Source organism: Martes martes (assembly GCF_963455335.1).
Source record: "Martes martes genome assembly, chromosome: 1".
In the NCBI taxonomy this organism is placed as follows: Eukaryota; Metazoa; Chordata; class Mammalia; order Carnivora; family Mustelidae; genus Martes; species Martes martes.
Window position 1 is genome coordinate 11,057,465 of NC_137888.1, and position 27,140 is coordinate 11,084,604.

The 27,140-nt window shown below is 39.3% G+C and overlaps 1 protein-coding gene across 4 annotated transcripts in view; it reads right to left on the reverse strand.

Annotated features, from left to right (window-relative positions):
- Positions 1 to 27,140, reverse strand: part of ITSN1 (intersectin 1) — a 209,666-nt gene that overhangs the window by 136,892 nt on the left and 45,634 nt on the right. For all 4 annotated transcript variants that reach the window (XR_013966609.1, XM_080799703.1, XM_080799704.1 and 1 more), the window contains exons 2-4: positions 5,554 to 5,613; positions 2,713 to 2,805; positions 1,421 to 1,484 (exon numbers count right to left, since the gene is read on the reverse strand). Coding sequence is in view for 3 of the 4 variants with exons in the window: in XM_080799703.1 (XP_080655829.1) it covers positions 1,421 to 1,484; positions 2,713 to 2,805; positions 5,554 to 5,581 (185 nt within the window). In the remaining variant the exon portion in view is untranslated. The remainder of the gene's footprint in view (positions 1 to 1,420; positions 1,485 to 2,712; positions 2,806 to 5,553; positions 5,614 to 27,140) is intronic.

The following is a 27,140-nucleotide window of genomic DNA, read 5'->3' on the forward strand; positions in this document are numbered from 1 at the left end:
TCTGCCTTCGGCTCAGGTCATGATCTCAGGGTTCTGGGATGGAGCCCCACATCAGGCTCTCTGCTCAGTGGGAAGCCTGCTTCCCCCTCTCTCTGCCTGCCTCTCTGCCTACCTGTGATCTCTCTCTCTCTGTCAAATGAATAAATAAAACCTTAAAAAAAAAAAAAAGAAAGAAAGGTTGATCATTTCAGGGGGCAGGCAATTAGCTGGACAATTTAGTTATGGGGACTCCCCAGTCCCTGATGATGACAACCGGTACCATTTTGGGTTTTGTTTTGAGGGTCTATTACATGCTGGGCCCCATACTAAGTCCCTTATCTACAGTTTTTTATACAGTCCTTTATATACTGATTTTTTTTTCAACAATCCTGTTAGGAAAATACATCTGCACATTTTCTAGATTAAAAAGCAGAGGCCATGGGGACGCCTGGGTGGCTCAGTTGGTTAAGCAGCTGCCTTCGGCTCAGGTCATGATCCCGGCGTCCTGGGATCGAGTCCCACATCGGGCTCCTTGCTCTGCAGGGAGCCTGCTTCTCCCTCTGCCACTCTGTCTGCCTGTCCTCACTCTCTCTCTCTCTCCCTGACAAATAAATAAAAAAATAAAAAAAAAATAAAAAAAAAAAAAAAAAAAAAAAAAAAGCAGAGGCCAGAGAGGATGAATACATGCTCAAATGATGAAGACTGAATGTGTTGCAGCTGGGATTCAAACACAGGTGAGTGACTACAAATCCTGTCGTCTTTCTACTACACAGCGAGCCACCCCCACACCACCAATAAAGCCTGGAAATGAAGTATGAACTGCGAGGACTGCACGGTGCGAGGAAAACGGGACTTCTTGCGACAGACCTCAGCATGGCATGACCAAAGTCATAACCCTAAAATCCAAAATATTTGTCTCTCTTCTTTATTGTCCCTTTCTGTCCTGTACGTTCAAAGGACTGAATGCTTATTGGTGATCGTTAATCAAGGAATTCAACAGTATTTATTATGCATTGACCTTGTACAACACTGTCTTAAATACAAGTTAAGGCTGTTTCACTACTGGCCCTCAAATATTTTCCTTACCTTGTGGTCGTGAAAGATAAGAGAACCATTGCACAGTAGAGCAAGAAATGTGGGACATTCAGATTGAGTATGGGCGATGGGGATAAAGCTAAAACAAATTCATGAGAAAATATCAAAATGTAAATTTCTCCACTGGAAATTCAGTTTTTTGACAGCGTTATCCTACAAATGTCATCACTTTTCCTTTTATTCTTTTAATGTTCCATAGGAAAAGATACTTTTCAGAAGTATTCTCTGGTAAGAAGTCATAGAGTATGTCAGACTAGAGATTTATGTTTCCTTCGAGATCTAAAGAAGCCATATTACTGGAATATTTTATTTTACCTCCTTCTGCTTCTGTGATGTTCCAACTTACCATATCTGTGCTAAAACAGGTTGAGGTAACCCAGACTGAAAAAAAAAGTTTCTAGCTTGATCACCTGTAAATTAAATAGAAAAAATTTCAGAAAAAACAGCTGACAGATATCTTCTTAGAGGAAAACTGCAAAAATAAGAGGCTGGTAATTCTGCAAATACTGACTTAAATATATGCTAAAAGCCATGGGTAAGTCTATAAGCAACAGTAAAATGAATCCATCAGATTGACGAATCCACTGACTTTAGAACTTAATACTTTAAAAATTCATCTGAAAAAAAGGGCCTAATAAGTGCAGGCATAGACTGTCCACTTTAATCTGCTATTAAGTAAGACGGGACAGCTACACATACGACAAAGCCCATCTACAGGAATCCTCAAGAAACCGATGATGCACACTTCTACTTTTTTAAGTTCCCTGTGACTCCTATTACCTACATGTCAAACTGCTGGTGCTTCTGGTACATTTATGGGGAAAAAGTAAAAATTATTACAAGAGTCACATCAACAATTAAGAATTAATAGTTTAAAGAGAACTGTAATACACACACACACACACACACACACACACACAAACAAGTCCCCAGGAAATCTAGATTCCATTTTTCCTAAAGCTATCTCTGAAAGAATAACCAAACAGAAAAGATAAGAGGAAATGCAGGGGCACCTGGGGAGCTCAGTCGGTTCAGCAACCGACTCTTGGGTTTCAGCTGGGGTCATGATCTCAGGGTCCTGGGATCAGCCCCCACGTCAGGCTCTGTGCTCAGCACAGAGTCTGCTTGTCCCACTCTCTCTTCCTCCCCCCTCTCTCCCTCATGAGCACGTGAATAAAGAAATAGGTAAATATTTAGGAAAAAAGAAAGAAAGAAAGAAAGAAAGAAAGAAAAAGCAAAGTACAAAAGGAACTTTAGGGATACAGCACTAAGAGAATTCTGTTATTGTTGATTTTTTTAAAAATATTCAGAATCTGTTCATTTATTTACATTTCCCAAACCAGTTCAAGACCAAAATTAAACAAGCATTTTACATTGCTTTACTACTTAGAGAATGTGGTCCACTGACCTTTACCAATTCCCATCAGGGATACGCCCAAAACAAATGGCTTGACTTCCACAAAAGGGTGCAAACAGGTTTGAATGCAGTAGAGGAAAAGCAACTGAAAAAATATAGGCCCAAGATAAAGGCAGGTGTCCCCTGGGTCACATGTGCCCACCTTAGCTTTCCATAATAGATTTTCCACAGACAGAAGCACTAATGATAAATAAAAATGTAAAAATATGGATTCCAATTACCAGTAATAAATCCAGATATTGGCTTTAAACTATGGAACTGCTGATCATGCTTCGCTCTCTCCTCTACAGTTATGGCCCAAATATCCAGGCTGCCTGGAACCCAAAGAAAAGACAAATTATTCAATACAAAAAAAATACCAAAGTGCTCACATACACTACTTCCCTTGTACTTCCAGATTCTTTCCCATTATGTTATCAAAAATCTCGTTAATTGGGGCGCCTGGGTGGCTCAGTGGGTTAAAGCCTCTGCCTTCAGCTCAGGTCAGCCCTGGGGTCGTGGGATCGAGGCCCACATCAGGCTCTCTGCTCAGCAGGGAGCCTGCTTCCCCCTTCCTCTCTCTCTCTGCCTACTTGTGATCTCTGTCTATCAAATAAATAAATAAAATCTTTAAAAATAATAATAATAATAATAATTTCATTAATTAAAGTCTCTTTATCCTTGGAAGTTATGCATACAAGTTAGAAAATTAAAACAGGCCAAAATAAGAAAGATACTGAGACAAATTCTTTTTGTTTTTTAAATCTAGTCCTATAATCTTATAGCTAGCAGGACTGTATCAGACATAAGTTAATAATCATTTATTTACATAAACTCAAGCAACAAACCAATTTAAAACTATATTTTCAGGTTGTTTTTTTTTAAAGATTTTATTCATTTATTTGACAGGCAGAAATCACAAGTAGGCAGAGAAACAGGCAGAGAGAGAGGGAGGAAGCAGGCTCCCTGCTGAGCAGAGAGCCTGATGTGGGGCTCGATCCCAGGACCCTGGGATCATGACCTGAGCTGAAGGCAGAGGCTTTAACCCACTGAGCCACCCAGGCGCCCCTATTTTCAGGTGTTTTAAATGTTACAAGAAAGTTACGCACAAAGCTGAGTTTCATAATTCATATCGCAAATGATTCCATGAAAATCTTTTTGGAGTGACAAAAATATTGAAATACTGGATTGTAGTGATGATTACACAACACTGTAAAGTTACGAAAAGTCACTGCACTGTACGGTTAAAACAGGTGAATTTCATGCTATGTAAACTATACCTCAATAAAGACGCGTTTGAAAACGGGTATCCTGGAAAAAGACAAAGGCAAACTGAAGAGAATGGGATTTGGGTTCTCCTTCAGTGTCAGCTCTAAGACTGACCAGATGCCCCTTCACTTCTGAGATCCTCTTCACTTTCGTCCTAGGTCTCCTCAGTGTCTTCAAAATAATTTTAGCTTACATAGAAGGAAGACCGTCAAAAGCTCAGATGCTCCCAAAAGGTGAGAACATGCAATACGTATGTTCATACAAAATACGAATGTGACTGGCACAAAAGCAAAATGTCTGAACGTCACACCTCCCCTCTCTATGTTGTCTGGTCGGACAGTTGACAGGAAGGGTGGGATCCAGTCAGTCGCTGGAAACATAATAACTGGCCACTTCCTATGTGTCAGGCACTGTGTCAGGCATCAGAGACACTGTAGTGACTGAAACAGATATGATCCCTTCACTCAGAGGCCTTGTAATCCCGCAACTCCTCCTGCCTTGTTGAAATCGTCCCTAGAACGATAAACTGAAGCAAAAGCAAAAACACAACAAAACACAAACCTGCCCAGTAACTAAGAAGAGGGACAAAAAAGGAGTTTAGAGGGTTCTGTACTGGAAATCCGCAGGGACTTCAACGGATGTGATCAGAGGGGTGGTGATCTGTGCCTCACTCTCCTCATGACTGGTCAGACAGTTGCCAAAAGCAAGCCATAATAACGGCAACCTCTTTTTAAACAAAACAAAACAAAATAAAAACTGGGCCAGTAAGCAAAACTAATATTTAACACTTTCATCATAATATTGGGAATATTACCTAAAAAAAAAACAAAAAAAAAACTCCACTTTATGCAGATTCATATGTTTTAAGCAGATAAAGTAAAACAAACAAAAATGTTCTGCTTCCAATTTGGGTTTTGGGAAAAGTACAGAATAAATTACCCAGTCACTTTGACAAATACAACTGTGAAGAGAAAACAGTGAAAGGCAGAGGGGACGCGTGAACTGAGAGCAATGTCTGGACCCTGATGTGAACCAACAAACCATAACCAAAAAAGGTCTGAAGACTGTCAGGGAAACTCTAACACTGCCTTGATACATGAGGATATTAACTAATTATCATGAATTTTATAGGTATGACAATGGTATCATAGTTACGTCTTTGAAAGCGTTCACATCATTCAGAAACACACGGTAAAATATTTGTGGATGATATGAGATGATGCCCAGGAGTTGCTTCCAAGGAATACAGAAGAAACAATATTAAAAATAGGATTCAGAGTGGCACCTGGCTGGCTCAGTGGGTTAAGCATCTGCCTTGGGCTCATGTGGTGACCCTGGGGTGCTGAGTCCCCCTCTGTGGGGAGTCTGCTTCTCTCTGCCCCTCCCTCCTGCTCTGCTCTCTCTCGCTATCCCTCTCTCAAATAAATAAAATCATTTTTTTAATATTTTATTTATTTATTTGACAGAGATCGCAAGTAGGCGGAGAGGCAGGCAGAGAGGGAGGAAGAAGCAGGCTCCCCGCCGAGCAGAGAGCCCAACGTGGGGCTCAATCCCAGGACCCTGAGATCATGACCTGAGCCGAAAGCAGAGGCTTTAACCCACTGAGCCACCCAGGCGCCCCTAAATAAATAAAATCTTAAAAAAAAAAATAGGGTCTCAGGGCACCTGGCTGGCTCAGCCGATAGAGCATATGACTCTTGATCTCAGGGTCACTGGGCATGGAGCCTACTTTAAAAAAAAAGGAGGTGGGGGGAGAAAAAAGAAAAAGGTCTTATTCTGAATACATTAAAAGAGAGAAATGTTTGAAAACTTACCTCCAAAAGGTGTTGGAAACTGAGCCATGGTTCTGTCACTTTTACCTTGCTAATTGACGCCTGTAATTGAAATACAACATTTAAGTTTCTGAAAACTTCATTTCCTATATACTTAAAAGCACACTAACACGCTGGCTTTAATGATCGGAAGTGGCAACAGTGCCAGTGCTAGGGGACATCAAAGTCATAACCAAGGGGTTCATTCATTCCTTCTCTGCAGCTTCTTAGCGTCAGGTCCAAAGAGGGGCCCTGGGGACGCGGCCGGGAGACTCTCGGAAACAAGAGGCTTTCAGTCTGGGGAGTGACACTAGCAGCTCAGGACAGCCTGTTTCATCACTACCGATGGGTTGTTACTTTTTAAATACACGCTCTTCTCTGCCGTCTACACATACCCGCCCAACTGTATGGTGGTCTCAACACTGGCTTCTTTAAATAAGCACGTAGTACACGCTGCACACTCATAGGTGCTTTATAGCTCTTATGCCTTCATCGTCACAGCCCTATGACACAGGTGAGACGCATGGGTATTTCCATGCCCTTATTACAGAGCAAGAAAACGAGAATCAGAGAGATGAAGTGATTCGAGCAATACCACACATCTAGCGGCAGAGCTGGATTTGAGCAGGGCCAGCAAACCCCACAGCCTGTATTCTACCCCCAAGAAACACTGCCAATTTTGCGAAAGGCTGTAAACAACGTCTACTGCACTAACGCCTGTCCAGAATACCAGACACAAGCCCAAGGCTCCAAAATCCCCATCAGGCATTATTTGTTCAAGAAGAGGCGATGTGAAACCAACCCCAGCGTCTCCTCCAACAAAAATAATCCACAATGAGTATCATCCTTACGCTTAACAACATGGTAGAATCCTACAGTTAAAAAGGAGTACTAAATATTCATACACGAAACAACTTAGACACATCTGGATTTTTAAAATGACAGTCCCCTGCCCTGATACTCTTCAATTTTACATTCCAACCTGTCCATGGATTTTTCCCCCACAACTATTGTTAGTTGTTATTGTTAGTCTTCCTTGTTCTCAATTCTTCTGTCCTACTACTCTGTCCTTTCTTTTAATGACACATCTTTTATTCTCCTGATTTTTTATTTTTTTAACCTGGGAAGGGGGCGGGAAGGGAGTATTTTGCTCTTTCATTGTCTTGGTTCTTACACTTGTCTCCTTTTTTGTTTGTTGGCTAACTATTTGGGGTCTCTTTCACTTTTGAGGCTTTCCTCCTCTCTCTGGCGATCCCTGGCCGCTCCTTCATATTTAAGAGTAAGGCACTAAAAAAGCAGGCCTGGGCACCAGGTCTGCCAACAGATGGGCTTCTGCATGCGATGGTCAGACGTGCCCAGTCACATTTCACTGGGACACCGCCAAACGTCAGTATGCACAGGTCTCGTCGCTGAAGCCACTCAGTTTGCCAGACAGAAGGGTACAGGGAGGGTGCTGGCTCTGGGGGTGGGGGACAAAAAAGAAAGGAAGACATGAGGCGGCCTACACTTGCATTTGCACGCTAGCACATACGCCCTTTATCTTCAGCCCCAAGCTTCACCTTTCTGGTCAGCAGCCTCTGTGGGTCTAGGAAAAACGGGACTGAAGAAGTCACCTCTCTGCTGGGGATGCAGCTGAAGACATTCCCAAAGATCTGGATACAGATTTTTTTTTTTTTTTTTTAGATTTTATTTATTTATTTGACACAGAGAGATCACAATTAGGCAGAGAGGCAGGCAGAGAGTGTGGGTGGAGGCGGGGGAAGGAGGGGAAGCAGGCTCCCTTGCTGAGCAGAGAGCCCGATGCAGGGCTCGATCCCAGGACCCTGAGATCATGACCTGAGCCAAAATCGAGAGTCGCATGCTCAACTGACTGCGCCACCCAAGTGCCCAATAATTTTCCAGAAAATTTTGACGTGTTTCATCTCACTTAATCTTCATAACGCTCTTTAAACAGACAGATCACACCTGTTTTTTGCTGAATTTACAAAAGCAGTAAGCTCTCATTTTTAAAACCATAGTAAGGCTGGGTGGCTCAGTGGGTTAAGCCTCTGCCTTCGGCTCAGGTCATGATCCCAGGGTCCTGGGATCGAGCCCCACCTCAGGCTCTCTGCTCAGCAGGGAGCCTGCTTCGCCCCCCCCCTCTGCCTGCCTCTCTGCCTACCTGTGATCACTCTCTGTCAAAAAAATAAATAAAATCTTAAAAAAACAAACAAACCATAGTAAGGCAAATAAAACATAAGAAACATTCTGTTCTGTTCTACTTTCCTTCTATATTATTTACTGCAAAATAAAGAAAAGAAATTGATTTATCGATCTTCTTGGTACCCAGCCACTTTACTACATTTTCTTTTTGGGGCTAAGTCTCTCAGATGAGTCTTTCTGGTTTTCTAGATCTACATTCTCTGGGAATGAAGAATTTAAGCTTACATTATGTGCCCAAACCAATAAAGCTAAGCTATTTAATAGCTGGGACAGCAGGAATTTCTGTATTTTCCCTGTCATGCTGATGGTTTTGGCATTTCATAACCAATGAAATAGGTTCTGAATAGTTATGTTTGCTGTTGTGTTTTGGTAAATACCTTTTAAGACATTTAGGCAGTTTCCTATTATTCTTATTTGACTTGAAATTTTCATTAGAAATGGCTGCTAAATTTGTTCAGAGGCTTTTTTTTTTTTTAAATGTATTTGACAGAGAGAAATCACAACTAGGCAGAGAGGCAGGCAGAGAGAGAGGAGGAAGCAGGCTCCCTGCAGAGCAGAGAGCCCGATGCGGGGCTAGATCCCAGGACCCTGAGATCATGACCTGAGCCGAAGGCAGAGGCTTAACCCACTGAGCCACCCAGGCGCCCCCAAAGGCTTTTTTTGAATATTTAGTAAGATGATCATGTATTTTGTTTTTAAGTAGCAGACTATAGTGACATAGCTCCTAATACAAATTATCCTAGAATTTATATAATAAACCCAACTCAGATACACCTGTTATTCTTTTACTACATAACCACATCCAATTTGCTCATATTTTCTTCAGAATTTTTGCTTAGGGAAATGTTCTGCATAATTCTCCACAACAGAGAATTGAGAGAAAGTAGCAATAATCACGCCTCAGATAAACCTCATTGGCTACAATACTGCTGCTGCGCAAAGTTTAGAATCGAGAGAAAATAGATGTATTTCTCTCTTACTATGAATTTCCCTAATGATCTTTTAAAAAGGTGTAATACATTCAACAGATCAAGAAATACATATAAATGTAAAGATTTAACACGTAAAAGGCCCCAAGAAAAAATAATTTTAAGGGTGTGTTTGAACTAACCTTCAAGGAACAAAAAATTCCTTTTACCAAAACCATTCCACAGAGAAAGATCAAATATTCCTCAACTCAGGTAAAGAAATTAGCATCATCAATACTAAACCGTAACTAGGAAAGCATAGACTATGGTCACTTCTCTGTTGATATAGTAATTATATTCCTCACTTTAAATGTTTTATAGCTATTTTGAGAGAGTCACACAGTCTGGCAAAGTAGAACAACTCCTATGGTCCAAAGCACACTAATCATCAGCAGCTCCTTGCAAAGTGTTTAAGAGTATTTGTTGTTCACCGTCCTTCCTAGAATTCAGGAAATAATTCCCCACCCTCTGTGAACCTCTTCCGCAAAAGCATTCACCTATTACGAGCAACGTTAGACAAAATTTGTCTTCTGACCCTTCTAACCTCCCTCTCTGCTTCCCCTTCATCTGACATCCATTAGTGACCAGGGAATGCACTGTAACCCAGCCTACGCCCCACACTTGTGAACTAACGCCCTTCTCTCTCTTTCCTCCCCTGTTCCTTAATTGTCACTGGTCTCAGCTGGATATTGGTAAGCAATGGACCTAATAAAAACTAAGCCACAGAGGTATGAAGTTGAGGTACCTTCCAGACTTAATAACACAAAAGCCCAAATGCTGTTTGAAGGGAGGATTGGAATAGTCCCCCACACACTTCTTTTCACCACAGGGGCTTCAAATGCCATTCACAAATAGGTTCTGCTCAGTTCCTAGGGAACCCCAGACAAAGGCAGTATCACACAGACGAAGCAAATGGGCCAAACCTTGCAATCCCACCTTCTTTTCAGTTCTATGCTGCCCAGACAAACCATGGTGATAACATCTTGGGTCAAGGTGTTTTGTTCCTACTTTGAATATAGTGGCTGTATGTATTACTATAATTTGAAAAAACAAAAGAATTTGTTAAAAAAAAAAAAAAAAAGAAAGAAAGAAAGAAAAGAAAGGAAGGAAGAAGGAAAGAAAATACCACATATCCAAGATTTCTAAATGTAAAAAGCCAGAGTTCTAGTTTGGCTAAAATAGTATATGTCCACTACAGACCCTCTGTCCCACTCAAGACTAAAAACTGGGGGGCACCTGGGTGGCTCAGTGGGTTAAAGCCTCTGCCTTCGGCTCAGGTCATGATCCTAAGGTCCTAGGATCGAGCCCCACATCAGGCTCCCTGCTTTGCAGGGAGCCTGCTTCCTCTCTCTCTGCCTGCCTCTCTGCCTGCTTGTGATCTCTGTCAAATAAATAAAATCTTAAAAAAAAAAAAAGACTAAAAACTGGGCAAAAACTTTAAAAAGCAACGCCCTGAGGACAGTAAGAAAGAAAAGTAGACAGATTTTAGAAGAGAGTCAAAAGCTCCCCCCATTTTTGTTCACTTTTCGCTAGCAGCTCTGGCCCAAGGGTGGGCCCAGACGTGGAGCGAGGCAGAGGAGCAGAGAGTAAAACTGACAGAAATCCAGTGTTGGGGAGCCTGGGTGGCCCAGTCGTTAAGTGTCTGCCTTCCGTTCAGGTCATCAACCCAGGGTCCTGTATTGAGCCCTGTGAACCCTCATCAGGCTCCCTGCTCAGCAGGAAGCCTGCTTCTCCCTCTCCCACTCCCCCTGCTTGTATTCCCTCACTCTAGGTCTCTGTCTCTGTCAAATAAATAAATAAAATCTTAAAAACAAAAACAAAAACAAACACAGTCTTTCTGGGCAAAGGGACTAATGAAAATGGCCTCTATGGGCAGGAGAGTGTAAGTAAGGATCACGTAATTCTATAAATGAACTCCCAGAAGACTCGGGCTCACACCTGAGCTGCAGGACAAAACAAAAGCAGCACAGGAAAGGTCTTGAAAACTGATCTCACAATGGGACCTCTGTGTGCAGAGAGCACACAGAACTTGTAGTTTGAACCTAATCAGGATGAAGACCTGCTAAAACAAACACCAGCATTGTGCAGGGGATTAACGCAGCACGCAGAACCAGACATGAAATTCCCAGTATCCAGGATGTAATCCAAAATTACTCGACATACAAAGAACTAGGAAAACCTCACAAATTCTCAAAGAAAGGAACACCTGTCATCAACAGGTCCCAAATCCTAGATGATACAAACACTGAAATTATCATAAAGACTTTTTAGAGCAGTTATCATCCGTATGTTCCAGGAGGTAAAGGTAAACACAAATGAAAGGACTGAAAATACACAAGATCTCAGCGGAGAAGAAAACACTAGTTTCAAAAGAATCAAACGGGAATTGAAGAGAGAAACAGACCATCAAGCATGAAGGAAGAAGAACAGAAATGGTAAATATCTGTGTAAATATAAAATATAAAATTATATTTTTCCTATAATTCTCCTTAAGATATGTAGACTGTTGAAAGCAAACATTGTTAACACTGTCCAGTGGGGCTTTCAATATACATAAATGTAATACCTATGACAACCTTTAATATAAAGGTCTGTGCCATAAGAGTAAAGGGACTTATATGGTGCAAGCCTTCTGCATTTTATTTGAAGTAGTATAATATAACCTGTAAGCAGACTATGAAAGTTAGGTAAATATATTTAATCCCTGGAGCAACTACTTAGAAAAATAAAAATAAAAAACGAGTATAGTGAAAAAGTGAATAGATAAATGAAAACAGAATGTTAAAAATTACTGAAATAATTTTAAAAAGGCAGGAAAAGAGAAAAATATACAGAGAGGACAAACAAAACAAAAAATGGCAGGTCTAATTCTAACATACCAATAATGACATTAAATTTTAATGGTCTAAATACTGAGGAAGATAATAGCTGAGGGGGAAAAAAAAGCAATGAAACCAAAATCTGGTTCCTTGGGGAAAAAAAAATGACAAGCCCTGGGCGCCTGGGTGGCTCAGTCGGGTAAGCATCTGCCTTCAGCTCAGGTCATGATTTCAGGGTCCTGATACGGAGCTGCACTTTGGGCTCCCTGCTCAGTGGGGAGTCTGCTTCTCCCTCTGCCCCCCACCTGTTTGTGCTCGCGCACTCTCTCATAAATAAATAAATAAATAAATAAAAATTTTCAGGATTTTCTTTATTCATTTGAGAGAGAGAGAGAGAGACAGAGACAGAGAGAGGACAAGCAGGTGGAGAGGCAGAGGGAGAAAGAGAAGCAGACTCCCCGCTGAGCAGGGAGCCCCACATGGGGTTCAATCCCAGGATCTGGAGACTATGACCTGAGCGGAAGGCAGACGCTTAGCCATCTGAACTACCCAGGTTCCCCAAAATAAATAAAATCTTAAAAAAAAAAAGAAAAGACAAGCCCTTTCTGAGATTGATTAAAAGAGAGAGAACACAAATCTGATCAGAATTACCATTAATCCTAAACACATTAAAATGGTAAGAAATACTAAAAACAACTTTATACCAACAAATTTGACAATGTGGATGAACAAACTTCTTGGAAAATAAAACTTACCAAAATTGATTCAAGGTGAAATAGAATATCCATGTATTCCTATGCTTATTAAGGGAACTGATTTTATTTTATTTTTATTTTTTTAAAGATTTTATTTATTTATTTGACAGACAGAGATCACAAGTAGGCAGAGAGGCAGCCAGAGAGAGAGAGAGGAGGAAGCAGGCCCGATGCGGGGCTCGATCCCAGAACCCTGGAATCATGACCTGAGCCAAAGGCAGAGGCTTTAACCCAATGAGCCACCCAAGCGCCCCAAGGAACTGATTTTATTAATAGAACCCTTCCCAAAAAAGAAAACTGCATTCTCAGATGGTTTCACTGGTGAATTCTACCAAACATTCAAGGAAAAAAAATAATACAAAAGCTATGCAAACTTTTTCAAACAACAGAGGATCAGTGCCCAACTCGTGTTTTGAAGCCAGAATAATGCCAATAACTGACAGATACTGCCCCCCCGAAAAATTAGAAGACAAGATCCTAAGGAATATAGATGCCAAAATCTTTCAGAAGATACTAAAACTTTGATCTTAATACTATACAAAAAGGATAGTAAAACATGACCAAGTAGGGTTTATCCCAGGAATACAAGATTTGCTTACTAATATTTGATAATCAGTTAATGTAATTTACCATATCAAAATAATAAAGCAAGAAACCCCAATATGATCATTTCAATAAATGTGGGGGGGGTTGGCAAAAACTCAAACCCAATAATGATAAAAACTCACAGATAACCAGGATTAGTAGGAAACTTCCTCAGATATAGGGCATCTATGAAAACCTACAGCTACACCTTAGTTAATGGTTTAAGATTGAATTTCTCCCTTTAGGGCACCTGGGTGGCTTAATCGGTTAAGCGTCTGCCTTTGGCTCAGGTCATGATCCCAGGGTCCTGGGATGGAGTCCCACAGTGGACTCCCTGCTCAGTAGAGAACCTGCTTCTCCCTCTCCCTGTGCTGCTCCCCCTACTTGTGCACTTTCTCTGTTTGTCAAGTAAATAAATAAAATCTTTAAAAAAAAAAAAAGACAATTTCTCTCCAAGAGATCGGAAAAAGGCAGGACAATCTGCTTTTACCACTCCTATTCAACATTGTTCTGGAGGTTCTGGCCATTGAAATAAGGTAAGAAAAACAGCAAAATAATAGCTAAAAGATTGGAAAAGAACAAAATGAAACTTACCCTACTTACAGAAAACTCCAAGGACTCCACTAAATATAATAAGTAAATTTACCAAATTCTGGTTTTGCAAAGTGATGTAGCAAAATTGCAAGATAAAAGGTTAATAACATATTAAAAGTCAACTGAATTCTCATATACTGGAAACAAATAACTGGACAGTGAAATTAGATAGACAATCCCATTTACAGCAATGCCAAAAAATGTAGAAGTCCTAAGTATAAATTTAATAAAAGACATCCAGGGGCGCCTGGCTGGCTCAGTCTGTAAAGCTTGCAACTCTTGATCTCAGGGTCTGAGTTCAAGCCCCACACTGGGCATAGAGCTTACTGAAAAAACAAAACAAACAAAACAAAAGACATCCAAGGCCTCTACACTGAACATTACAAAACACTGGAGGTGGGGGGGGCAGAAATTAAGGAAGACCTACATAAATGGAGAGATATACTAAGTTCATGAACTGGAAAATTCAGTATTGTTAAAATTGCAACTCTCTCCAAATGGATCTGTATATTCAATGCTATTCTAATCAAAACTGCAGCAGACTTTTTAGAAGAAACTAAATAAGCTCATATTAAATTTACATGGAAATGCAAAGGACCTAGAATTGCCAGAGCAGTTTTTAAAAAGAACAAAATTGGGGACGCCAGGGTGGCTCAGTGGGTTAAAGCCTCTGCCTTCGGCTCAGGTCATGATCCCAGGGTTCTGAGATCGAACCCCGCATCGGGCTCTCTGCTCAGCAGGGAACCTGCTTCCCTTCCTCTCTCTCTCTCTCTCTCTGCCTACTTGTGATCTCTGTCAAATAAATAAATAAAATCTTGAAAAAAAAAAAAAAACGAACAAAATTGGAGGACTTACCCTACCTGGTTTCAAGATTTACTATGAAGCAACAGTAATCAAGACCTTTGGAACCGGTGTAAAGGGAGACATACCAGATCAATGGAGCAGAAAACAGGAGTTCAGAAATAGACTTACACATGCTTAGTGAATTCATTTTTAATAAAGTAGCAAAGGCAAATCACTGGAGGGAAAAAAGGGCTTTTCACCAAACAGAAGTGGATCAACTGGATACTCATGTGGAAAAAAAGAAAAAACAAAAACAAAAACATTGATTCTAACTCCTTACTATAAACAAAAATTAACTCAAAATGGGTCAAATTTTGAAATTTAAATTTGAACTAATTTAAAACCATGTAGTTTAACATTAAAATTCTAAAAGATGAGAGAATACATTCATGACACTGAGCTAGATAATAATTTCTTAGGACTCAAATAAGTGTGACTTATTTACCAAAAAAAAGGGAGGCGTGGGGGTTGGGTGTCATCGAAATGAAAAGTTAGCTCTTCAAAAGTACATTAAAAAGAGAAAAAGGCAAGCTACAAAGCAGGAAAAATACATTTTGCAACATAATCACCAGAAAAAGAAACTATACTCAGAGTATACGAGGAACTCTTTTTTTTTTTAAGATTTTATTTATTCATCTGACAGAGAGAGATCACAAGTAGACAGAGAGGCAGGCAGAGAGAGAGAGAAGGATCAGGCTCCCCGCTGAGCAGAGAGCCCGATGCGGAACTCCATGCCAGGACCTTGAGATCATGACCTGAGCCGAAGGCAGAGGATTAACCCACTGAGCCACCCAGGCGCCCCTACAAGGAACTCTTACAACTTAAAAATAATAAGACATATTTGCCTATGGTTCACCATAGCTTGCTTATCCTGAATTTCAATTCTGCTATTCCCAAATAAGCATTTTTTTTAACTTCAAAAAAAGAGTCAAACAACTGAGAGAGGAAATGGTCAAAAGACATGAACAGACACTTCACAAATTAACTTACAGAAATGGCCAATAAACACATGGAAAGATGCTCAACATGATGAGCCATTAAGGAAATGAAACTGCAATGATATTTCCACTGGGATGGCAAACATGGAAAAGACTGACCATACCAAGGGCTAGCAAGGATTCTCATGCACTGCTGACAGAAATGTAAGATGCTACAACCTCATGGAAAAATATACTTTTCTTAAAAAGTTGTACAGTGGTGCCTGGGTGACTCGGTTGGTTAAATGTCTGACTCTTGATCTCACCTGGAGTCTTGATATCAGGGCCATGAATTCAAGCCCGGTGTTAGACTCCATGCTGCGTGTGGAGCCTCCTAAAGAAAGAAGCAGAAAGTTGGACAGATTCCACTAATCTAGCCACTAAGAAATGAAAATTTATGCCCACACAAATATTTCTATATGAGCATTCATATCAGCTTTATTTTGAAGAGCCAGAACTAGAAACCCAAAAGTTAACCAACTGATGAATGAATGAGCAGTGACGTATCTGTTATACTACTTAGCAATAAAAAGGAACCAACTGGTACTACAAGCCCTAACATGCATGAATGTCCAAGTATCATGCTATGCAAAAAAAAAAAAAAAGAAGAAGCCAGGTGTGTGTGTCTGTGTGTATAAAATATGACTCCATTTTTGTAAAAATTCTAGAAAACATAAACTAATCTATAGTGACAGACAACCAATCAGTACTTGCCAGGAGATGGGAGTAGAGGAAGGGACAGATTACAAAAGTCCAAAGAGGCACAAGGAAACTTTGGGGAAAGGTGAGGGTTTCACAGGTATTTGCACATATCAAAACTGATCAAATAGCACACTTTAAAAATATGCAGTTTGGTGTAGTTTAATTATATCTTGATAAAGTTGAAAAAAGTCACAAGTCACATGCACAAAAAAACCCTCTGGATAAATGTCAAGAGTTCTGCAATCCTAGCAGTTCCATACAAATTAGAGTATCTGTGCTGGACTATCATGTGAGAGAAGAACTTTTTCCCCAAAATCCCCAACAAGTATTTTATCATTAAAACAACAACAAAAAAGCAACTTTAAGCTCAATTTAAAAATTCAATTGAGGGGAGTCTGGGTGGCTCAGTCCGTTAAGCATCTGCCTTCGGCTCAGGTCATGATCCCAGGGTCCTGGGATCGAGACCCGCATTGGGCTCCCTGCTCGGTGGGGGGCCTGCTTCTCCCTCTCCCTCGCTGCCTCTCTGTTGAATACATAAATAAATAATAATAGTAATAAAAAAATAAAAAGTTAACTGAAGAGACAGAACAAATGAACAATAAGGCTTTTTTTTTGAAGATTTTATTAAATTTATTTGACAGATAGAAATTACATGTAGGCAGAGAGACAGGCAGAGAGAGAGAGAGGAGGAAGCAGGCTCCCTGCTGAGCAGAGAGCCCGATGCAGGGCTCGATCCCAGGACCCTGAGACCATGACCTGAGCTCAACAGTAAAAACACAAATAATTTAAAAAATTAAGCAATCTACAGATTCAATGCAACCCCATCAAAATATCAATAGCTTATTTCACAGAACTAGAACAAGTAATATTAAAATTTGTATGGAACCGTGAGACCTCAAATAGCCAAAACAATCCTACGAAAGAAGAGGAAAACTGAAGGTATCACAAGCCCCGATTTCAAGAATACTACAAAGCTGTAGTAATCAAAAAAGTATGGTACTGACAAAAAAAACAAAAACGACAACAAAAAAAAACCAGACACATAGATCAACAGAACAAAATAGAGAGCCCAGAAATAACCTCATGCTTCTATGGTCAATTAATCTACAACAAAGGAGGCAAGACTGGGGAAAAGACAGTCTCCTTAATAAATGGTGCTGAGAAAACTGGAAGAATGAAACTGGACCACTTTCTCACACCATACCCAAAAATATACTCACAGGGGATTAAAGACCTACATGTCAACATCCGAAACCACAGAACTCCTAGAAAAAAACATAGGCAGTAATCTCTGTGGCGTCAGCCTTAGCAACATTTTTCTAGATGTGTCTCCTCAGGCAAGGGAAACAAAAGCAGAAATAAACTGTTGGGACTACACCAAAATAAAAAGCTTTTTTTTTTTTAAATTTAATTTTTTTTTAAATTTAATAAACACATAATGTATTTTAATCCCCAGGGGTACAGGTCTGTGAATCTCCAGGTTTACACACTTCACAGCACTCACCATAGCACATACCCTCCCCAATGTCCATAAAAATAAAAAGCTTTTGCACAGCAAAGGAAACCAACAAAAGGAACAGGCAAGCTGCTGAATGGGAAAAGATATTAGCAAATGACATATCCAATAAGGGGTTAATACCCAAAATGTATTAAAAAAACTTATACAAACCAACACCAGAAAAAAATCTGACTAAAAAATGGACAGAGGGCCTGAATACACATTTTCCCAAAGATATTGAGATGGCCAACAGACACAGGAAAAGATGTCTGACATTGTGAATCATCAGAGAAATGCAAATCAGAAAAATGAGATATAACTTTACAGCTGTCAGAATGACTGGAATCAAAAAGACAACAAGTGCCGGTGAGTATGTGGATAAAAAGAAACCCCTCTGTACTGTTGGTTAGAATATAAACTGGTTCAGCCACTACAGAAAACTGTAAGGAGGTGCCACGAAAAATTAAAAATAGAAATACCACATGATCTGGTATTCACTATGTTCTGAATTCCACTACTGGGTACTGACCCAGAGAAAATGAAAACACTAATTTCAAAAGATACACACACCCTTGTATTTACAGCAGCATTACAACTGCCAAGATATGGAAGCAACCCAAATGTCCATCCACAGGTGAATGGATAAAGAAGATGTGGGGTGTCCACATGCACACACACACACACACACACACACACACACACTGAAATATTACTCAGCCATAAAAAGGAATGGGATCCTGCCATTTGTGATAACATGGATGGACAATGAGGACATTACAGGTAAACAAAGTCAGACAAGGAAGGACAAATTCCGTATGACTTCCTCTGTATGTAGAATCTAAAAAAAACAAATGAACAAACAAACTCTTAAATACAGAGAGTAAATTGGTGGTTGCCAGAGGGAAGATGGTGGGGGGGGGGGTAAAATAGATAAAGGTGATTTAAGAGTCACAAACTTCCAGTTACAAAATAAATACGTCATGAAGAAGAAAAGTATAGCATAGGAACACAGTCTAGAACACTGTAATAACATTGTGTGATGACAGTTGGTCATGACACTGTGGGAAGCCATGAGTAATGTACAGAGTTGCTGAATTAATATATTGCATACCTGAGACTAATATGCCATTGTATGCTAAAAAACAACCAAAAAATGGGCAAAGGGCCTGAAAGGCATTTTTTCCACAGAAGATACACATAAGGCAAACGGACATATGAGAAGATGCTCAACCTCACTAATCATCAGGGAAATGCAAAACAGAACCACTATGAGATAGGATAGCTATTACCGAAAAGAGAAGAGAGAACAAATGCAAGCAAGGATGTGGAGAAAAGGGAACCTTTGTGCACGATCGGAAAGAATGTGAATTTGTACAACCATTATGGAAAACAGTATGGAGGCTCCTCAAAAAATTGAAAATACAGGAGCACCTGAGTGGTTCAGTTGTTGGGTGCCTGCCTTCGGCTCGGGTCATGATCCCAGGGTCCTGGGATCAAGCCCCACATCGAGCTCCACCATCGGGCTCCTTTCTCAGAGGGGAGCCTGCTTCTCCCTCTCCCACTCCCCCTGCTTGTGCTCCCTCTCTCACTGTCAAATAAATAAATAAATAAAGTCTTTTTTAAAAAATGAAAAACATAACTAGTGTTATGATCCAGCAATCCCACTGCTGAGTACATATCCAAAGGAATGAAATCAGTATCTCAAAGAGTGTATAAACTGCCATGTTTACTGCAGCATTATTCACAATAACCAAGATATGGGAAACAATCCAAACACTGGTCAGTGGATAATTAAAGAAAATGTGGTATATGTATATATGTATGTGTGTGTGTGTGTGTGTGTAAAATACACACCCATACTGCAAAATTATTCAGCCATTTAAAAAAGTGAGGAAATCGTGCTAATTGAAACATGGATGAACCTGGAGGACATTTTGCTAAGTGAAATAAGCCAGACACACAGAGACAAAACCATATAATCTCACTTATATGTGGAATCTAAAAAAGCCAACCTCCTAGAACCAGAAAATAAAATGGTGCTTGCAAGGAGGGAACGAGAAGATACTTGTCAAAGGATAGGAACTTTCAGTTATCAAATGAGTTAAGTTCTGGGGATTTAATATATAGTATGGTGACTATATTTATTTAATAATAATGTATTTTACACGTGAAATTTGCTGAGAGAATGATCTTAAGTGTTCTCACCACACACACACAGAGTTAACTGTGAGGTGTGGATGTGTTTAATTAGCTCAACTGTGTTAATCACTACACAATGTACATGCTTACTAATCATCACATTTATACCCAAAAGATATATTACCTCAATAAAGTTGGGGGAAAAAGGAGTTTCCAATTAAATAAAGGATGGAAAATACACATCAAAAATCTGTGTCTGCGTGTGTCTGTACGCATACAGAGAGAGATAGAAGCAACACGTAATAATTAACTAAAACTTTGTGAAATGCTTACTGGCACATCTGATCTGTATTAGCCAACTGCATTTTATGAACAGCTCTATGGGTTACCTAACACTGCTCTCCCATCTTACAGATGTAGAAACTAAGGCAACAGTTTCTACAATTATTAAATAGTAGAAGAGGAAGTCACTTTGGTTTTAGGGCCCACGATCATAACCTCATTCCTTCAGGATTATGAACTTACTGGAACAACCATGAAGTAGTTATTAGCCCAGTAACCCAAACAGGGCGGAGGTGGGAGGTGGGGCGGGAGGGGATACTGTTCCAAGCAATAAAAGCAATAAAAACAGAATGGAGGCAGAAAGGGAAACCAACTGTTTGTTTTTTTATTTAAAAGCGTCAGAGCAGACCACAGAGGAAAACGAATGAGAGAAATACATCTGACAGAATTTGTCCATGTAAGTCCGAGGAGCTTTTATTTCTTATGTAAAAAAGCAAAGCTTCCTGAAATGTAAATATTTCTCACACAGAATCCCGAAGTTATATACAGAAATAAAAACAGAAAGTCCAGAGCAGCAGCCACACAATGAAAGAAAGAAAGACCAAAAAAAAAAAAAGGAAGGGAAAGGGAAAGCAAAAAGTGAGCAAAGGCAGTGGTTCTATCCATAGGATAGGATTTCAGTGGAGTTATTAAACAGAAGAGCAGGCACCTACTTAGGCCAAAGCAGAGAAGGACGTGCTGCTTCTGTCTAAGGTGTGCCTGGCCTACTGCCCGGGAAGCATCAGGGAGGACGGTTGGCCTAGGAGGGCACAAAGCTCACGGGCACAGTGCTTACGGAGGTAGGGAGTAAAGCATCTGCACTTCTTAGGGGCGAGAGGGGGACCACCGCGTACACAAATATGGCCTGTACTGTCCTACATCGTTAACGGCCTCAATTTATATTTCCTTCTAGTCCTTTCCCTATAAATACACATTGTCCCCTTCTTTTCCCGCTTTACATTATAATATATGCCTTTCCCAAGTTATTTTAAAGTCTTTCATAAACATGTTGCTGGAATTAGACAGTAATTTTCAGAGGGAGGCAAACACTCCTATATTTACATATAAAAAATAGAAAAACAGACAGACTAAACACGAGCAATCAAGAAGTAGGCAGAATTCGTTTTTTTAAAAGTTCGGATGAATGTTAGGATGTTTAAGCCAACAGCCAGAATATGTTTGAGCAGAGTCTTTAACCTTTCTTCATTTCAGCTTCAGAAAAGAGAGTGAATTATTGAAAGCTAAAAGAATAAATACTGATCCTTAATTTCAGTATTTACATTAAAATCTCAAATGTTGACATATTTAAAGTAGAAGACCTCTATAAATGTGTATTTATAAAATAGGAAGACCATTTATAAAACAGCATTTATTAAATGTCATTTCACATGGAAAAGAAAATGATATTGAAAGAGGTTATTTGATTTCCAACGTTTTATTATCATAAAGGGAGATAATTCAGAAAATAGGAAATGATTGCATAAAAACAACAAAAAAAAGTACCAACAAGTACTAAATTTAGCAGTTTAAAAAAGGCTACATTTAACATGAGAAATAATTTTTGAGAAATAAAATTTCTAAACTCCAAATTATTGGCATAATTTAAAATGCTATTTTATATTAAATAATTTAACTATCTGAAACATCTTTAAATACAGGTATGTTATATAAATCTTTCAGATTTCCTGAAGGTTTGAAAATATTTTAAGGATTTTTTTTTAATATTCTAAGGTTTTTTTAAATTAAGGAGGGAAGGGCATGAATGAAAACATGTATGGGAGATGAAATGAGGCAATTAAAATAGACACTAGTTCACAGAAACAGGAATCTTCACAATCATGTAATTCACATAATCAGCAAATTTCTAATCTACCAAAACAGGGCTAATTTAGGATTTAATAACCTAAACAGCAAAAGAGATTATGAACATACATTATCAGTTTTTCAATTACTGACCATTGCCTCACGAAAATCTTGTAATCCTCTTACATAAATAGGGAAAGGTTATAGGAGGGGTGAGGGAGGGACCAGGGAGGGGTGAGGCATAGGTGCGGGGAGAGGGGTGTGCCACAAACACTCCACTGACCTAGGTTACTGGATTCATAACCAAAAAACACCTGGCCTCAGTATTTTAAAGTGTATTCTTGGTAGAGAAGGTATTTTACATATTGGAACATTTTTAAGTTGACCTTAAATTTACAATACTCCAGCAGTCCCAGATCGTGGATAGCTACATTTGTGCTGCCAGAGAAAAAAGGCAAGCAGGCTGGAAGGTATCAGGGGCTACAGAGGTAAGGAAACAAGAGACCTATTCTTTCTCATATTTAAAATTTTTGGCTTGCATTTTAACAGGCCTATTGTCTACATTCAGTTCAAGAAGTACTTTCCCAATATTCCCGCTAATTTACTCAAAATAGATTTTCCTGGTACTAAGGTAATGAACTTTAAATTCATTTCTTATAAAGTTTTTTTTTTTTTTTTTTTTTTTACTTTTGTTTGAAAGCTTCTCAAAAGGGAACACCTGGCTGGCTCAGTCAGTGGGGCATCCTACTCTTGATCTCAGGATCATGAGTTCGAGCCCCAAGGTGGGTGTAGAGATTACTTTAAAAAAAAATCAAAATGAATAAAAATTTTAAAAAGAACTTGCTCAAAACGTTTAGTTTTAGGTTAAAGGGCCACAGCATGGAAAGGTACAGAACAGAAATCTGGCATCAAGGAAATACTGAAAAGGAAGGAAAAAATGTCAAAATGTAAGAAAAGAATGAAAAACTAACTACTTTAAACATCCTTAAAGGGTACAAAATAGCCTCAGGAACATTAAAAAAATACGTAACTCACACTCTACTCATACTATGATACTATCTAGTATTTGAAAGTTATGACAATCTGGTTTTAGGTATTTGTCTATGCACATTTATCCCTAATCTAGGATAATAACTTTTAATAAAAATTAAAAGGATTCACTAAAAACTACTGTCCCCACATCTCTTCCTTCCGGAGGTTTTTATATCACCAAAAATTCCAAATTTAGGAAACCTTAAAGAAAAAAAAAGAAATCAAAGGAAATCTTTCTCTGATTTAAAAAAAAAACAAAACTACGCAATGAATGGAAACCAAAAGAGCCTACACCCATGTTCTATAGGGAGTCTTACAACAAATCCCACTCCTGTGAAAAGTGTTCGAGCAGGAGATGAACACAAAGCAGAAGTCGCCCTGTAAGATTACACAGAAAGGCAGGAGGTACACAAAGCCCTTTTGAAACACAGAGAAAAGGTACTGAAAGCCAAACAATAAATGGACAAAGGAACTGACAAATTCCAAACATATAGCCAACCTGATCAATGCCAAATTGTCATGTCTCAAGTCATGGGCCTCAAATGCAGCTTCTACATGTGCTGCTGTTTCAAGCAGAGCAAGACGACCCATAAGGGATGGACGGCGGGTTCACGAGGAAGATTGTAAGACTGTGCACGAAGGGTAAAGAACCTGATAAAAAGGAGAACCTTCTTACTAAGTTCAAAGAGACACTGTCAACATTCGGCCTGAAAAGCTTTAGTGAATATTCAAGCTGTTCTCTAAAAAGGGAATAGGCATTCATCCCAGATTTGTGTTGCTGGGGGAGGGGGTGGGGGCAGGGAACAGAGGTGAGAAGGGGACAGGTTAGGAGCAGTGGTGAGGAATTACTGTCAGGCCCAGCTGTCAGCACATTACTTGGCAACACCACTGGCATTTCAGACTATTTGTTCATTTATTCCCGCTTACTTTCCACAAAGAGAAATGCCCCAGCAGCGAGCCTACAGAGCTTCGACAAACAGATCTGAACCCCTATTCTTCTGAATTATCCTTACGTTAATATTGGCAATGGGAGAGAATTCATCCCAGAGTAATAAAACCAAGACCTAGCTACAGAGTTAAAAAACGAAGGGCAGGAGACAAAAATACTTGAGAAAGGAATTTAAGAGAGAAGTGGAAATTAACCGACCCCTCTTTGACGTTTATTTCCACCTTTAGACCACCAACTAACTGCCCAGCAACCTCTGAAAAGTAAGTCATTAACCACAAATTGTTTTTTTAAAGAAATTAGATTCAAGAGCACTACAGCTGCAGATAGAATAAACATTCATAAGGCTTCCATACAGTAAGTGAGGGACTTCATTTATTCCCGAAGGTTCTACTTTCAAGAGAATCGTTAAGAAAAAAAAATATTTCAAGGTACTAAAAGCTGAAAAAGTAATTCCTGGAAGATTCATATAAGGTAAAACTAAACAACAAACAATAATGTTAAGAATCATGGGGTGAGGGGCGCCTGGGTGGCTCAGTGGTTTAAGCCGCTGCCTTCGGCTCAGGTCATGATCTCAGGGTCCTGGGATCGAGTCCCACATCGGGCTCTCTGCTTGGCAGGGAGCCTGCTTCCCTCTCTCACTCTCTCTGCCTGCCTCTCTGCCTGCTTGTGATCTCTCTCTCTCTGTCAAATAAAATAAATAAAATCTTAAAAAAAAAAAAAAAAAGAATCATGGGGTGGGAGTTTCAGAATGGAATAACAAGATTATCAGCCAAATAAACGAGATTATGTGAATTTAACCTATCTTGAACTCACAGACTTTTCAGTACCCTCTCATGCAGAATAAGTGACCCCCAAAAAGGAAATTTAACAGGTAATTATAAACATTTATTTTGTCACATGAAAAAAAAAATGTGCTATGGTGAGTGCTGCGAAATGTGTAAACCTGGCGATTCACAGACCTGTACCCCGGGGATAAAAATACATTATATGTTTATTAAAAAAATTAAAAATTAATTTTAAAAAAAAGAAAAAAATAATCCAGGTTAAATGGGGAGAACAAAATGTTGTCATCTCTGTCATGTGGATGTATACGGTCACTCAAAAAGAAATCTGAAGTTTCCCTCCAAATAAAAACTTTAGCTTCCACACATTACAAGGCACATGAACCCTTAAAAGCAAACATTAAAATAATTTCTCTATTATTACATTTTTCCACACTGCAGCACACCAACTGATACCACACTTGTCTTAAGTCAAAACAGTGAATAGCCTCACTATTCTCACCTTTATCTCTAGGTAATGAAGTTGTACACATCCCTGAACACAGCCAGCAACCAAGCCTTGGTATTATCAGTTCTGCGGGAAGGCTAAGCAGAGGAAAAGTTTTAGGGAGAGCCTTCAGCTTTAGGAAAAAAGTCAAGAAACCACCCAGAAAGCGCCAATGGTGCAAAATAACATTGCAACACTGAAAAGAGCAAGAAAGCAGGAAGGCCTCCTGCCAGATTTTTAAGCCTGCTTCAACAAAAATAGTGCACCAGCTGCATCTGGATAAATTAAATATGGGTTTATAGATCATAGTAAAAGAAGAAATGAAACATATGCATGCTGTGTTTAAAAAAAAAAAACCAACCAGGTGCTAGTATTTATAAACTGCTCTCATCTGAATGTATTCATCTACACTGAATTGGCTACACGCAAGCCTTGATAATGAGAACGACTGAGGAGCCAGCAAACATTTCACATCTCTGACATCTGCACAGATGTAGTGCCACAATGGATGGCAGTATCAATTAGACCCTCCAGTCCAACGCAACTAACTCCAGATGCCAGCACGCGGAAAACTCAATGGAGATGTGTTTTAATCCCTTAAGAGTTTTTGCTAAGGACAGTTCAAGGGTTTGCCCAATCGGGAGATAAAGGAAATCTGCATAGGTACATGTTCCTAATCTGATCCACACGGATATGCTAGCTGCCTCCTCCTGGAGCTGAAGCTTCTCTACCAATGCGCGTAAAGGATAGGCAAAGTCCAAGGGAAAACGCCTTACCGCAACATCAATGAAAAGTCACTGAGTGTCATGAATGAGACCAAAGGACAATGAAATCATTAATAAAACCAACTGCGCCCTGCTAGGTGACCCAGGACTTTTATGCAGGATAAAATTTATCACCACTAGGGAGTTTTATCACCACTAGGAAGACTAAAAAACCGTTCAATAACATTAGCATCACTAAAACACTAAATAGACGGGAGCTAACAGAAAACCAGACCGCTTTAGAAGGCAACAGCTCCAAGATTTAAACCTTTCATTTCACTGCAGTGACTGAGATACACTGAAATATATTTAAGCCTGAGGAAACTGAGAAAAGATGAAAAGAATCGTGGTCATCACTTGCTAAAGATTTCACTAATTTCTTTAAGGAGACCCAGCTGTACCACTGAAGTACAGAAAGGACGTCTGGAAGTTTCTGTTAGAAAGAATCACAAATACAATGTGATCTGGAATAAAACTACAAAAGAAGAAAATCCCGGATCTTCTCAGTTTCATGGTCCCTTTAAAAGGGTTCAACTTCTATTTATAATATGAAAAACTTGGTAGAAGCCAATTTTGTACTCAAAATGTGGATTACAGTTCATCCAGAATTCCAACTTAGGCACGTTTGTGCACTTAAAGTTGACTGTATTTCATTTCGGTGTTGCGAAATCCAGTAGAGCTATTAAGCTTTATAATTCCAAACAACATTCACAAGATTCTGAAAAGATAACTATTGTTACTGAAGGGAAGAAGAGTTAATTCATTCAATATGTACTTCACTGCCTAACATTCATCTAGATATGGACATCATAAAACTAACCCTTCATTCCCTCTCTGACAAAGCTTTTCTTATTTTGACATCCCAACTTTTAAATGCATCTTATATAGTTTTTGTCTAAGGGGATTTGAGCCAATTTATTTAAGATCAACTCAGCTTGGAAACCCACCACAAAGAAATGAAAGAAAAGCCTCAAAACAAGTGTATTATTGCAGTATTGCAATATTATTGTATTGCAAAATTGTATTATTATATTGCAATTGTATATTGCAATATTATTAACCATATAGCAAAGAGAGCCCTCCCTCACACTGCTGGTGGGTGAATTGTTCCAACCCCTTTGGAAAGCAATGTGACAAGATAAGTATCAAGAGGGGGAGAAAATGTTCTTACTCCTGTACCCAATAATTCAATTTCTGGGAATCCGCACTAAGAAAATAATCCAAAATGCAAAGATATATGTCCAAAAAGTGCTCACTGTGACTTTATTTTGAACAGTTAAAAACGGAAACAATCTTAAATGTTTGACAGTATAGGAACATTATTAATAGTACAGGTAAATTATTTTTTTTTTAAGATTTTATTTATTTGA